Genomic DNA, 14,815 nt, shown 5'->3' with positions numbered 1-14,815 from the left:
AAGACACCAAATTCAAGACATGGAGGTCTGAAAATTCTATGATCATAACCTGGTTAATCAACTTAATGGAACCTGCTCTTGGAAAACCATTTATGTTTCTCCTAACAACCAAAGATGTATGGGACACAATTCGAGAAACATACTTGGATTTGGAAAACTTGTCTCAGATATTTGAATTGAAAACTAAGTTGTGGCAATCAAAGCAAGGGAATTGAGATGTGACGGAGTATTACAATGGGATGTTGACTCTTTGGCAAGAATTGGATTTGTGCTATGATTACGATTGGGACTGTACCAGTGATAGTGCAAGACACATGAAGAGAGAGGAGAATGATAGAGTGTATGTTTTTCTTGCGAGGAAACCCCTGCCAAATATTCGTGAAGTGTTCTGTGAAGTTAGGCGAGAAGAAGCTTGACGAAGAGTGATGCTCAAGGATGCTAATCAAAAGCCCACAACTGAATCTGAAAGTTCTGCTCTTGCTTCTAGAGGAATCAAACATGAAGGTGACAAGCAGAATAACAAGCGGTCGGAAAAACCATGGTGTGACTACTATAAGCAGCCTTGGCACACAAGAGAGACTTACTGGGAGATGCATGGCAAGCCACAAAATCTGAAGAAAAAAATCCAGCAATGAAGGACGTGCATTTTAGGTTAACAGTGGTGATCAAGGGAGACAAACTTCCTCAGAAACTCTTCCTCTCACTAAGGAACAACTAGTGCAACTCTGCAAATTCCTTCAATCCCAAAATAAGTTTCCTTCATGTTCATTGGCCTAGAAAGGTAACTCTTATTCCACTACACTTACTAGTGCCAATCCTAGTTTCCCATGGATCATAGATTTGGGTGCAACGAATCATATGACAAGTTTGTCGAAATTGTTTTCGTCTTATATACTCCTTGTGTAGGAAATAGAAAAATAAAAATAGTTGATGGTTCCTTATCTACCATAGCAGGAAAAGGGTCAATAACTATTTCTTCCTCATTAACTCTTCACAGCGTCCTTCATGTCCCAAATCTTTCATGCAACCTTTTGTCTGTTAGTCAATTAACACAAGACCAAAATTGTCGTGCTTACTTCCTTCCATCTCATTGTGAATTCCAGGATTTGAAATTGGGGAGGACGATTGGTAGTGCTAAGCAAAGCGGAGGACTCTATTTCCATGAAGATGGGTCTGATTTGAGAAAACAATCACAACGTACTTGTTTTGAGTCAATATCTATTTCTCTTGACGATGAAATCATGTTATGACATTTTAGATTAGGCCATCCCAACTTTCAGTCTTTGAAATATTTGATTCCATGTTTGTTTAAGACTCAAGACTCATCTTTGTTTCAATGTGACATTTGTGAATTATCAAAACATCATCGTGCATCATTCCCATTACAACCTTATAAATCCACCAAACCATTTTTTGTTATTCATAACGATGTTTGGGGGCCATCTAGCGATAATACTATTATGGGTAAGAGATGGTTTGTTACATTCATTGATGATCACATAAGAATTTTGTTGGGTACATCTGTTAAAGACAAATCGGAAGTAGAACAAGTTTTCGAGTTTGAGGATGCCGGTATCTTCCCCTGGAGGTAGGTGCTGGTTCGGTGTCGAGTTGAAGACATTTGAGATTAGCATAGAAGAGCACAAAGGAAAAGTGCATGGGAAAAATCTGTGAAAGAGGCCCTAAGTTTTCTTCATGGATCAGATTTGGAGGGAAAGGTCTGTCCTTACTGTTAGAAGGGGTTGAGTCATGTTGTGGGCTAAAGGAAAGAACTCCTTTCAAGAAGTTTTGGTCGGAAGGAAATAGAGACTACAGTTTGGAGCTCCATAGGAATAATGCAGGGAAATTCTTGTTTTGCGTTTTAAGAGATGCAGAGAACAAGAGATTCTCCTTGGCTTTTCGTGAAGGATGAGGGCTTGTAGGAGGCTGGAAAGTTCTTGCTAGTAAGCTGAGAAGCTTGAGAGTCTCTCCCCTGCAGTGGAAAGGAGCTCTGATGGAAAACCACACTCCTGCTCAAGCTTCCCCTAGCAGTAGTATAAACAGAGACTTTTCTTCTCTGTGGGATTGTCCCACGCCTCGTGATGCCGTCTGGATAGAAGCTGAGAAAGAAGCACTCGATAGACGAGGAGTTGCTGGGTAGGTGTCTTGTGGGCTTTTGGGAGAGAGACTCTGACTACCTCCTTGACCTTGCTTCCTTTGGGTCGTGGGCAAAAAGCTCCTGGTTCTTGGAAGGGAACCTCTGACTGTCAAATGTGAGAAAATCTTCTGCTTCTGAAATTCGAATTTGCAGACGAAGCAGAGAGGGTGTTTCATTCAGGAGCAAGACGCTTCTGCCTAGAAAAATGGAAGCCTTTTGTGGGATGCTTTAAGGGAGACAGAGGGGACACACGCCTTGTTTGGGTCAGAATTCTAGGCCTCCCTCTGCATCTTTGGGGAAGAAGCCTCTTCAAAAAGTTTGGAGACTCTTGCGGGAGGTTCGTGGCTGTGGATGAAAACACACCCGAACGTCGGAACCTTAAGTGGGCTAGAATCCTCGTCGAAACTAGAGGGTGGAAGCACCCAAGTTCGCTGCAGGTAGTAGCTGGTCCCTTTTGCTTCGCTTTGCAGCTCTAGTGGGAAGACGAGGTCTACATCTCCACTGTGCTCCCCTCCCACGGGGCCGATGCTTGGAAGCTCGAGAAAGACAAGGCGGCCCCGTCACGCGCCAAGGAGAGCGTAGTGTCACGGACTTAGTTGTTCACTAAGCTCGTGCGACACTTAGGCAAGTCAAGACGCTTGATCTTGCTAAGTCAGCCTTGCTCCCCAATGCTTAGCTTGCTAGGCTAAGACACTCGCGACTCAAAAGCTTAAGAAACTTTGTAGGCAACTCTTTAAAGAATGGAAGCTCTTATTAACTCAAGAAAGCCTTTACAAGTGCTTGGAAGCTCGCTTGCTTGGTTAGGAAGTGATTTGGGTGGTGCCTTGGCCAAATGAGGGTCTCACCTATTTATAAGCACCAGTGGAACTCTCTAGAACCTTGGAGGGTTCCTTGCAAATCAAGAATATTTTAGAACTCCCTACACTAATCTATGTGCAACCCTATGTACAAGAATATACAAGAGATCTCTAGAATTCTCTAGAAAGCCTTGGACTCCTCTCATGCCTTCCACCATAGTGTAGAGATGTGTGGACATCTCTAGGCATCTCTAGAACCGTCCACACTCTTCCCACCAATGTCTTAGTGTAGATGGCTCCGGGAGTTTCCAGAAGCTTCCCTCCTCCTATATAAGCCCATGGGGAGGGTCATTTGAAGCATCTTGTGACAGTAGGATCCCAGCCCTCCCTTTCATTTTCTCCGCAGCCTGAAAAGCTGCCCCCGCTGGTCTTGGGAAGTCGTGCCCCTCCCTCAGACATGATTGGTGCAGCAGCCCCCCCTTCTCGTGCCTGCGACGTGGTTACAGGCCAGCGTAAGGATGCCATGGCCCATTCAGGCTTGGCCTGTGCTTCCTCTTTTGGGCCTGGGCTTGGGAAGGGCCCTAGTCTTAGCCTCTTTGGGAGTTTTAATCCCCTCGGCCTAGCCCCTTCAATAGACTTAGGGCATGGAAGCCCCATCTGCTCACCGCGCTGGAGGAGAGGAGCCCTCGCTCCTTCTCCTGCCCCTACTCCATCTTCCGTCACCGTCAGGACCCCCCAGAGGGAAGTGTCGCCCTTGCAAATGGGCCTTCCCCCCGTCGAAGCTCGCAATCCTCAAGGTACGCTCTCTCTACCTCTGATCTCCCTGAGAGGAGAGTCCTCTTCTTCTACTCCTTTCTGGGATTCGGGGCTTGAGAGGGAAAGGGGATCTTGCCCTGGTCTGCTGGAACCGACCCTTAGAGAGGCGGAAGCGACGCCAATGAAGGATGGGTCGACAGTGGTCCTATACCCTGATATGGAAAAAGACGTGGCGAAACAGAGAGACCTATCAGCTGCTCCTCCGTGTGTAGAAGGATGGTCAGAAGAGGAGCTTTCCAAACTTTTCCACTTCAGTAAAGTCTTGGGAATGCCTGTCGAAGGGCATGGAGTTGAAATCCTGGCCCTGCTTAAGAAATTGAAGTTGAGAACTGGAAGTAACACCCTTAGCAAGAGAAGGAAAAAGAAAAAATCTTGCACCACCCGCTTCGAAAGAGAGTTAAAAAAATTGGAATGCTCTGTTAGCTAGGGGGGGGGGACATCAGGGATAACTAAAAAATCAGGCCAGAGCTCCAGGGTTTTGATTCTAGTTGATTAATGAGAATCAAAATTCTCTTCTGGAATGTCTGTGGGCTTAATGATTTTTAGAAAAGAAAGCTAATCAAGGAGTGGTGAGGAATCAAAAACCAGATTTGGTTTGCCTCTTAGAGACGAAGGTGAAAGAAATGTCTCTGCAAATGGTAAAAAGTGTCGGTGTAGGAAGATTTCTTAATTGGGCGTCAGTGGATGCTAGGGGTGCGGCAGAAGGCCTTCTTCTCTTGTGGGATAACAAAATCTTGGAGAATTTGGAGGTTGAAAGCGGGGGGTACTCTATCTTTGTTCAATTTAGAAATTGCGCTGATGGCTTCTCTTGGATTTTCTCTGGAGTGTACGGGCCAGTGATTGGCAGCGAAAAGGAAGATTTTTGGGAGGAGCTTGGAGCCATCAGTGGCCTCTGGGATGACCCTTGGTGCGTAGGAGGGGACTTTAACTCTGTAAGATTCCCAAAGGAAAGAAGGAATGCCCCTACCCTCATAGCTGAAATGAGGAGATTTTCAGAGGTGATAGGGGAGCTGGGGCTGAGGGATTCTCCACTGACTGGAGGTCCTTTCACTTGGATAGGGGCTTTGAACTCTCAAGCTGCCTCTAGGTTAGACCATTTCCTGATTTCGGATCAATGGGAGGACCACTTTTCAGCCATCACACAATCTGCTCTACCTCGTATGGTCTCCGATCACAACCCCATAGTCCTAAAAGCTAGAGGTTTCTCTTCAGGAAAAAGCCCCTTCTGTTTTGAAAATATGTGGCTGAAAATAGATGGATTCAAAGACCTAGTAAGAAGCTGGTGGAATGGGTATTCTGTCGAAGGCTATAGCAGCCACTACATTGCTGAGAAACTCAAAGCGCTTAAGAAGGACCTGAAAATCTGGAACAAGGAGGTGGTAGGCAACGTCTCTTCCAATAGAGCAGAGGCCTTCACCCGCCTGTAGTGTTGGGAAGCCAAGGAGAAGGAGAACCCTCTTAATCCTAGAGATATGGAGGCTAAAAATCTGGTTCTTGAGGACTATAAGAAATGGGACCTTTTGGAAGAAACTTCTTGGAGGCAGAAGTCAAGAGAAATCTGGTTAAGAGAAGGCGACAAAAATACCAAATATTTCCACAAAATGGCCAATTCTAGGGCAAGGAGGAACTTCCTATCTAAAATTAGAGTGAATGGAGTGACTCTATCTTCCATTGAAGATATAAAAGATAGTGTTTACAGAACCTACCAGTCCCTCCTCTCAGAATCTGGGGATTGGAGGCTTAGTATCAATGGCCTTAATTTCAAGGGGCTGGGAGAAGGAGTGGCCAGCAGCCTGGAAGTTATGTTCTTAAAGGAAGAAATCTTTGCAGCCCTTAGCAGCTGCTGTGGGGACAAAGCCCCAGGCCCGGACGACTTCACAATGGCATTCTGGTTGTTTTGTTAGGACGTTGTTAAACCAGAAATTTTGGGTCTCTTCAGGGAGTTTTACCTCAATGGAACCTTCCACAGAAGCTTAAACTCCATGTCCTCTTGCTCATTCCCAAAAAGGAGGGGGCCGAAGACCTAAGAGATTTCAGACCAATCAGCCTAGTAGGGAGTGTGTACAAACTGCTGGCCAAAGTCCCAGCAAATAGGCTGAAATCAGTGATGGGGGAGGTGATTTCTGATTCTCAGCAAGCTTTCGTCCAAGGGAGACAGATTCTGGACGCCATTCTTATTGCTGACGAAACCCTTGATTCTAGATTGAAAGACAACAAGCCGGGTCTCCTTCTTAAGATGGACATTGAAAAAGCTTTTGACCATGTAAGTTTAGAGAATATGTGGCTGCTCCACCTTGCTTTCAAGGAAAGTTTTAGTTATTAGTGGTAGAAGTGTTAGGCAGTTGGTTGGGAAGATCATAAATTCATAAAGAAGTTAAAGTTTGTTAAATCTAAATCGAAAGATTAGAACAAAGTGTTTTTTGGGGATTTAAAAGAGAGAAAAATGAATATTCTATTAGACATTGTTAGGATTTGTTTTAGTGAGCAAGAAGGGAATTTGATTCTTGAACTCTCAACATTGAGAGCCTTAAGGAAGTAGCATCTAAAGGAATTATTGTCAAAGGAAGAGGTTCATTGAAGGCAAAAATCTACAGTTAAATGGATAAAAGGAGATTGCAATTTTAAGTTTTTTCATAGAGTGGCAAATGGGAGTGTGGACCTTGCATTTTGCATGATGCGTTCCCACTCAATGGCAAACTCGCTTTTATTTATTTATTTATTTATTTGAAAAAGATTTATTTTTTGGAAAAGGACTTGAAGTCGCCACTTATTTTTGTTTTATTTTTAAGGGGAAAAACAAATAAGAAAGAAGACCTTAAGTGTGACTCCTTATTTGGAAAAGACAGTGTATGGAAAACCAAATCTGGGTTCAATGGTCAGGTTACTTATTAGGAAGGTACGGTAAAAACCGTAGCACCCCTCTAAGCTCCAAAAAATGGGTTTCCATTAAATAAGTTAAATCAAGTATGACAATTGATAGATTAAACATGGATACCAAACGAATATCAATCTAGAAATAATCAAACAAACAAGAAAGGCAAGATGTGTACCTGAGTAGCAAGCTAATTGCTTCATGGAAAACAAAGGTTAGTAAACGAATACAAAATAATCGCATGTGTCACAAAGCCAATCAAAGTCAATCAATGTTCAATCACACATGTTGGGCCCCACCAATGCCCAAATTATTTTTGCACAAATTCATTCCATGAATTCCATTATTTGAAATTATGAAATTTATTTGTGCTTATTAAAAAAATGTGAAGATCGAAAAATTATTAAAAATCAAGGAAGTTTGTAAAAAATGTTTGCCAAAGAGAAAAATGGCAGCAAAATTTATTAAAATTTGGCTTTTGTTAAAATTGTATTTTTCGTGACCTAAAACTCTAAGGAAGAATGAGAAGTTGTGGAATTAAAATTATTTGAGAACTGGATTTTTTATAATCTGTTTTTAAGGACATGTATGAAAATGAGTAAAGAAAAGAAGCACACGGGCTTTGAAAATGAGCATAGGAGGGCGGCCATGCAAACCATGCAACGGAGAGAGAGAATGGGTCCCTAAAGTAGAAGGATGCTAGCAGGAACGGGGGGTTGTTTTTTGAGTTTGATCTTTCATTCTATCTTCTCTGCTTGTTCCATAATTGCTGTCATTTCTGTAGCAGATTTACTCAAATGATTTCACCAAACCATGTACCCTTTGACCAAAAGATGACCCCACTGTTGGTAGAGATTTTGGATAACAACTTGTTGGGTCCCCAAAGAAATAGTTTTCTGTGTGTCTCTCTTGATACATATGGCTAGTAACGCTAATTAAGAGACTTTGGTTGCATCAATAGAAGCAAAGCTTTCACTTGTATCATGACTTTGCTCTTCTTCAGAATTTCAAGGTTCATTTCGGTAGGATCAGTTGCCTTTGTCTCAATTTCAGAGTTTTCCAGAGAGTTGCCTTTCGAATCCCTTCTTGAATGTCGAAGTGGCTGCTCCAATTTACTTGTATGTCCGATATTGTTCACAAAATGCACTTTCAGGTTTGTTGGATCAGTAGGAACAATTTGCAATCATCTTTACACGTCTCGTATGTGCCTTATGTGAACTAAAGGAATTAAATCATCCACCATTGCCTCTTGCCATGCATGCGCCATTCCTGTCCATCTTGGTGGGGTCCTTCCCAGAGCAGACACCACCATCATGGCCTCCCCAACCTTTGTAAGTGTCAATGATGATCTTGCGGCCAGTGAGCCCAACGTCACCACGAGGCCCATCAATCACAAAACGGCCAGATGGGTTAAGATGGAAGATGGTTTTGTCGTCTAGGTACTTCTTTGGAATAATAGGCTTGATGGCACGCTCTTTGAGATCAACTGCAATTTTGTCATTGGTGACAGTCTCGTTGTGCTGGGTGGAGATGAAGACAGTGTGCACAAAGGATCATGCACACCCGGGAAGAATTCATTCACAGGCCCTCCAATATTTTGAGATTGATGAGGTTGCATGCCAACAACGTGGCGACCTTCTGTTGGGATTTGTTTTTTTCCTTTCAATTAAGGAATCGATCCCACATCTTCTAGCTGCTCTCAATCCATGCACACGTCGAGATTCATGGAAATATGTCTTCCGAGGAACAGTGCTTCGGAGTAAAAGGATCTAGCAGATTGATACGGTTACTAAATTTCATGCAAATCACGAGAGGATGGTGACTTCCAGCTGCTAATTCTTTTGGGAGAAAGATCATATCTCCACGAGGTCTACTGTTCCTTTTATGTTTCTGAAGACGGGCTATTGAAAGCCTTGAATGCACCTTCTGCAATTGCCGCGGGGCTCATTGCTTATCCTTGGTTCAGATTCAGATTGTCTCTCCTAGGTTTGAGGTCGCATGAATCATACCAGCATTGGAGAGATTTCCACATCCTTGGAAATTTGGATCATCACAGACAAATGCTTCAAGTTCTTCCACTAAGCTCAATCAGGCGCCCAATTGAAGCCACTTTGAGGATGTGCCCGTTTTCAACTCCTTTTGTTATTCTCGGACCGAAATGAAATTGGGCATTAGACTTATTTCGTCTAGAGCATCTGCATGATACAGTTCAGTGAATGGGACTTGCTCTTCTCAAATTCTCATTCAAGAAGCTTGCCAATTTTGGCCATCCCATACCCAGTCTTACCCACTCCCATATGCAAATGATTCGAACTGTGCAAGTCATGACCCTCCACACGCCAAACAAACCTGCTGAACATCTCCTAACTGATAGCTGCCACACGCGGGAATGAAGCCACGTTGCATTTTCTTTCACATGGGCTGGTGCTAGTGGCAGTGGAGAGGTGGTTTGGATTAGTTGGAGTTATGGGCCAAATGGGTAGTGCTCGAGGACCCGTGCTGGATAGGAGAGACGGAGCTAGGTTGGGTATGAAATGAGAAGTGGTGGAGGTGAGAGAAGCGGGTTTTTGGTGAGCACCCCATTCAGTTTCTTGAACTACAACCCATTTTGGTGAGCACCCCATTCATCTTCAGTAGCATGGATTCATGAACCAGTAGCAGTCAAAAGGCAACACTAATACCCCAGTATGGTAGTCACCAATTCTGAGCAGAGTAACCAAGCGACTCCAGGAGCAGTGAAACAACATCTACCCAAATTCAGAAACTGTGCCCATATGAAAACAATTGGCAATGCTAACAAAACCCTTCTCCTTGGGGGTACAAATAGTCACTAGGAGCAGAGAGTAATAACAAGGGAGCAAGCATAAAAACAGAGCATCAAATAAGCCAAAGAAGACATTTAAACCAAGCCCCTTTTCATATTGAAGTCGATGGGCTTATGTATGGGTGGGAAAAACCAGGTAGAAATAAGATCAAAGATATGACTTAGACACCCAAAGGAAAGCTAAAAAGGAACTAGATCACTCTTAAACAAATTTCACATAAAGGACAAGGCACAAATTTAATATAACACAGTCACACCAACCCAAAGAAAATCAACTGCAATCAATACATGGTCTAGCAAACGTACCTGAAAATGCTCTCTTCCAGCGGAACTAACTGGGCTTCAAGCTGCTCTGCTTCTTCTCCTAAGCATGCATCAAAACCACAGAAAACCAACTCCCTTTCTCTCCTCTGCCCCTCTCACTGTTCAGCTCATTTTCACAGCCTCAAACCCTCTCAAAATCCAACTCACTCCCCTGCTCAGCTCAAAATCACCTCCTTATAGCTCCTCTTGATCCAGATGTCTTCCCCAGCTCACTCTCTCCTCCTTTCTCCCACTTCATTTTCTTCCTCTGTTTCAACTCTCTCTAGAAAACCTTTCCTCTCCGTCCATTCCACAGTCTCGTTCACCCCTCTCTCTTACAGCTCCCCCAGGGTTTTCCAGGATCCCTCACACCATTTTCCCTCGCCCAGAAAAACGATCGGTTCTTCCTCAAAAAGATACTCAGCTCACCCTCACCCCTTTCTCCTCTTCCCAGCTGGTTTTTCCTCAAGCTCTCTTCCCTTTCTCAACGGCTTGCTCCTTCTCACTAAAACTTCCTCCAGCGGTTTTTAGAATCTCCTCACCACGTGTCACTTACCCATTGCTTCTTTAGAAAACCACTACCCCCACTAACAGGCAAGCTGCCACTTTCTGATAACCTCTCCAAAGATGACACGTGGCCCTCTAAAACCCTACCATTTGGCAAAAACAAATGGGTGCAAAAAATAGTCCCAAAATGGGGGTCTACAGGGAGGCAAAATAGGAAGTTCATAAAGTCCTTGGTGTTTGAAGAAGGGGTAAATATAAGCAATATTGAAAATATTTTAGAGGACATTAGTGCATTTTTTTGGTAAGCTATGCTTCAAACCCTCAAGTGATTCTTGGGGGATTAAAGGTTTAGATTGGTCTCCCATCTCGAAAGGCTCATGTCTTCACTTACTTCAATGCACTTTGTCTCCTTCTGTCACAGGTTCAAGAGCTTGGTTTTTATTTTCCTTAGGTTTATTCTCAATTTTTTTTTTCTAGTTCATTCTTATACCTTTTGGCCAAATTTGTTTGAAAATCAAAAGCCCCTTTAAAGGTCCTAGCCTTCGCTTGGTTAGTGGTGCACAAGAAGGTGAACACCAATGACATGCTACAGTTGAGAAGACCGTACAAGTCTCGTAGTCCTTATTGATGCATTTTATGCATGAGAAGTGGAGAATTGATTGATCATCTTTTTCTTCATTGCTTTTTAACATTGAGGATTTGGCATAAGTTCTTCAGTTTAGCCAAGATAAATTGGGTTTCACCTAGGAGCATTGGTGATATGATGACTATATCATTTGGAGGGTTAGGGACTTCTGTCAAAGGCAAGACTCCTTGGCAAATTGCTTACCTCACTATACTTTGGATTGTGTGGCAAGACATAAATGCTAGGATTTTTTAGGAAAAGTGGAGAACAAAAGAGATGTGGGATCTACTTTACTTCTATTCCTCCTCTTTGTGGGCCTCTTGTGCTGTTGCTTTTAGGAGAGTTCCACTTAATGTTATTCAACTTAGTTGGCTTTCAGTTTGTAATTCAAAGGGGGTGGATTAGATTAAGAGGAGTTGAGTCTGATTTTGAGGAGATTTGTGTATGCCTGTGTATAGTTCTACTTGTATAGTGGAGGTGTTTAGTCTTACTTTGATTAGGTTTTGTATTTTGTGGGAAGGACCTCTCATCCTCTTCTTGTACTGTTATAATTGTTTTATTGGAATATTGCCATTTTATACATTTATTCTCCAGCATTTGCTCATGCTTTACAAATCACCAGTTTTTATCACAAACTACCATAAAAATGATGATTTTTAAGGGATATAACGTTGATGATCAATGAGAAACTAATCGATCACTGCATTTCATTTTTTCATGGTCACTGTTAGTGTTTTTTTTAATTTTTATTTTTTTTTATCTCTATCCTGAAGAGTGTTATTTCTAGAAAGGTTAATATGTCTTTCTAGTGTAGTCAGGGGTACATCTTAGTCCCTGATGTGTCTGTGGGAGTGCTTGCTGAAGCACTCTCATGGACTTCTACATTTTACTACACATAGCTACATCTTGCTAAAAGAATGAGACGCAAACAATAGGACAAGTAAAATTTTCTCAATTTTGAACATCTCTATGATGGAAAGTACTAATGTATTTATCTGCATAAACTGTTTAATTGGAGGTTTGTGAAACAGAAGCTCTCTTGATCAATCTCCAGAGACTATTTTCTATTATTCTTTTACTTTCTTTTTCTTTACTTTGCTTGGAATCCTGTTGTCCATCTGGTTAAATTTTCAGCTGCTTCTGTTCTTATTTGATTACTATTATTAGTCATCCATGACATAACATTATAATTTGAGGCTTGGATTTAATTTTATCAGTGTACAATTTGGAATTTAATTTCTCTGGTTAAAAATTATCCTGGGATTGTATTCCATTTAAAAGGTATCTCGGTTCTATTGTCTTAAACACCCAACTTCGCCATTTATACTACTGGCATGCCTGCCAATTTTTTACTATCTAATTGTTGTGATTTAATTTGTTTAGCTTGATTTTATCATATTTGTCATTTTTTCTTGATAGTTTTTGCAATTTATTTCGTTTTTGTTTACTTTTTCAAATTTTAATGCAGGGTCAGCATGGTTTTTCTCCTTATAATCACCATATAGATGAACAGCGCCCGGGACCATTTGATAATATGTCAAGGTATATTTATGGATATGGTCTTATGGTCTTATGGATATGAAAAATCTTAAGGTTTATTGCTGCGCACATTGGCTATTCAGTAATGACAACTGTAGAAGTTCTCATCAAATGCTGAGTGATTGGCTTTAGCTATTTTAGTTTTGTTTTAATGGATTTGATTCGTTGTCACTCCATCAATAGGTTTTAAAATGCATCGGGATATAAATATTAATCAGAAAAAACCAATTCGGTTCTATGGACTAGAAAGCAAAATGATGGATGAGTTATTCTGCAGAATACAGAGTCTGACCAAAAGCCAGAGGAGGAAGCTTCAAACCAAAGAGAACAACTGGTGCAGTGGAAGGTTTTGAAATGAATTGGAAAACACTCAAGAACAAACATAAAGATCACAATAGGATCTGAAAATTAGGAAATCATTCTGATAAATTATATTGAACTGATTCTAACAATTACAATAAGCCTTAAAATAATATTTGTAATGCAAAAGTAAAGGAAATAACTGAAATAGGAAACAAGATAATTAGAACTAAAACTAGCAATAGGAAACTAATGATGAACTTAAAATAAAAACTAATGATGACCTTAAAATAGAAACTAATAATGATCGTGTGCTATATCAATCCCTTCCACTTGAAGAAAACTCGTCCTCGAGTTTTGTGGCTGCAAAGAAAACTCATTCGGAGGAATATTCGAAGATATCAGTAACGTTGAAAGTACTGGAAATGCTCATATCAGTTGGAAGATCAATCTTGTAAGCATCACCACCAATCTTCCAATAATCCACCACAAATAAACCACCAATTTTGAGATGTGATAAGTGTTCCTCTTCATTCTTACTGTAGAGGAGACTAACATCAAAATAAACCACTGCAAAGAACCTGGTTCATCAACCGCATGAATGTGCTTAGCGCACTTTATTGCCCAAATTGCATCACTAGCAATTCATAAAGGCCATCTTTAGTCTTGAAAGTCATCTTCCACTCATCTCCTAGTCGGATGCAAATCTAGTGATAGCCACTTCGTAAATTAAGTTTGGTAAACACCACAACATCTTCTAACCTGTTAAGCATGTCATTAAGACATGGGATGGGAAAGCGATACTTCACTGTTATTTTGTTGATAATGCGGTTGTCCACACACATGTGCCAGCTACCATCTTTCTTTGGGGTAAGTAAAGCTGGGATTGCACAAGGATTCATGCTCTCTCGAATCAAGCCTTTATCAAGCAACTCATTAAGTTGTTGCCGCAACTCTTCATGCTTAGTTGGGCTCATATGATAATGTGGCAAGTTAGGCAATCTAGCTCTAGGTACTAAATCAATATGGTGTTGAATATTTTGCATAAGAGGTAACTCGTTAGGTGATTCATTAGGAGATATATCAGGAAAATCAACAAGTACCTCTTAAACGTTGGTGGGAATATCAATAGTTGATTTAGATTGGCCCTTAACCATCAATGCTATAATAGAATTTGGATTCAAGCATTGCTATAATTTTACCGATCAAAAAAAAAAATGCTATAATAGAATTTGGCTCCTTGACTTGCTTAAAGAAATCTGGGCACGTTATGTTAGTGAATAGTGGCTTACCTTAGTAACCAAATTGTTTTCTAACGATTGAGATTGTGATATCAAAACGATGTTCTTGTCAAACCACCAAAAGACAAAAGTATTATCTTAACCCTTATAAGTGGCATCAACATCATAGTGCCATGACCCCCCCAATAAAATATGACAAACATCCATACCCACCACGTCACATACGATCTCATCTTTGTAATACTTCTTGATTAACGAAGCAACTTTTCAAACCTTTAGCGCTTGAACTTTCGGGCCTTTTTTAATATGCATCTTGTATGGAGAAGGGTGCTTCTCAGTCTTCAAATTTAGTGCTTTCACCAAAGCCTTGGAAACAACATTCTTGCTATTGCCACCGTCAATGATCACGTTGCACACTTTATTACAAATAGTGCATCGAGTTTGGAATATTTTATGTTGTTGAGAGTCATCTGGCTTCTTTGGGGTAAGCAATAGTCGTTGGACAATGCACACCACTTATTCTCCCACATCTCCTTCTGCAAACAACGCTCCCTCGTAGATATCTTCTTCAAGAACTTGTTCCTCTTCATCGCCACCTTCTTCTGCAAAGTTAATAGATCGTCTGTTCGGGCAATTATTTGAAAGATGGCCTAATTGGTTGCGCCGGAAACATTTCCCAAGATTTGGACATGCATAAGGGTCATTATTGATTCGTTGTTGCTATTGGTTTCAACCTCGAGTATTAGGTCAATTAGGGCTGACATTCCACTTCGATTTTGCACCGAATTTTGAGTTGAAGGGACATCTTTATTGCTATTATCGTTGTTGCTTGAAGTTGTTGATCCCTTTGGAGT

At 41.3% G+C, this 14,815-nt stretch overlaps 1 protein-coding gene across 4 annotated transcripts in view; it reads left to right on the top strand.

Moving 5' to 3' along the window:
• LOC117931640 overlaps window positions 1–14,815 on the top strand; it is a 133,507-nt gene that overhangs the window by 39,213 nt on the left and 79,479 nt on the right. For all 4 annotated transcript variants that reach the window (XM_034852636.1, XM_034852635.1, XM_034852634.1 and 1 more), the window contains exon 9: window positions 12,350–12,423. In XM_034852636.1, the coding sequence (XP_034708527.1) occupies window positions 12,350–12,423 (74 nt within the window). The remainder of the gene's footprint in view (window positions 1–12,349; window positions 12,424–14,815) is intronic.

The sequence above is a fragment of the Vitis riparia genome, chromosome 15 (assembly GCF_004353265.1).
Source record: "Vitis riparia cultivar Riparia Gloire de Montpellier isolate 1030 chromosome 15, EGFV_Vit.rip_1.0, whole genome shotgun sequence".
In the NCBI taxonomy this organism is placed as follows: domain Eukaryota; kingdom Viridiplantae; phylum Streptophyta; class Magnoliopsida; order Vitales; family Vitaceae; genus Vitis; species Vitis riparia.
This window is presented reverse-complemented; position numbering and strand designations above follow the sequence as displayed.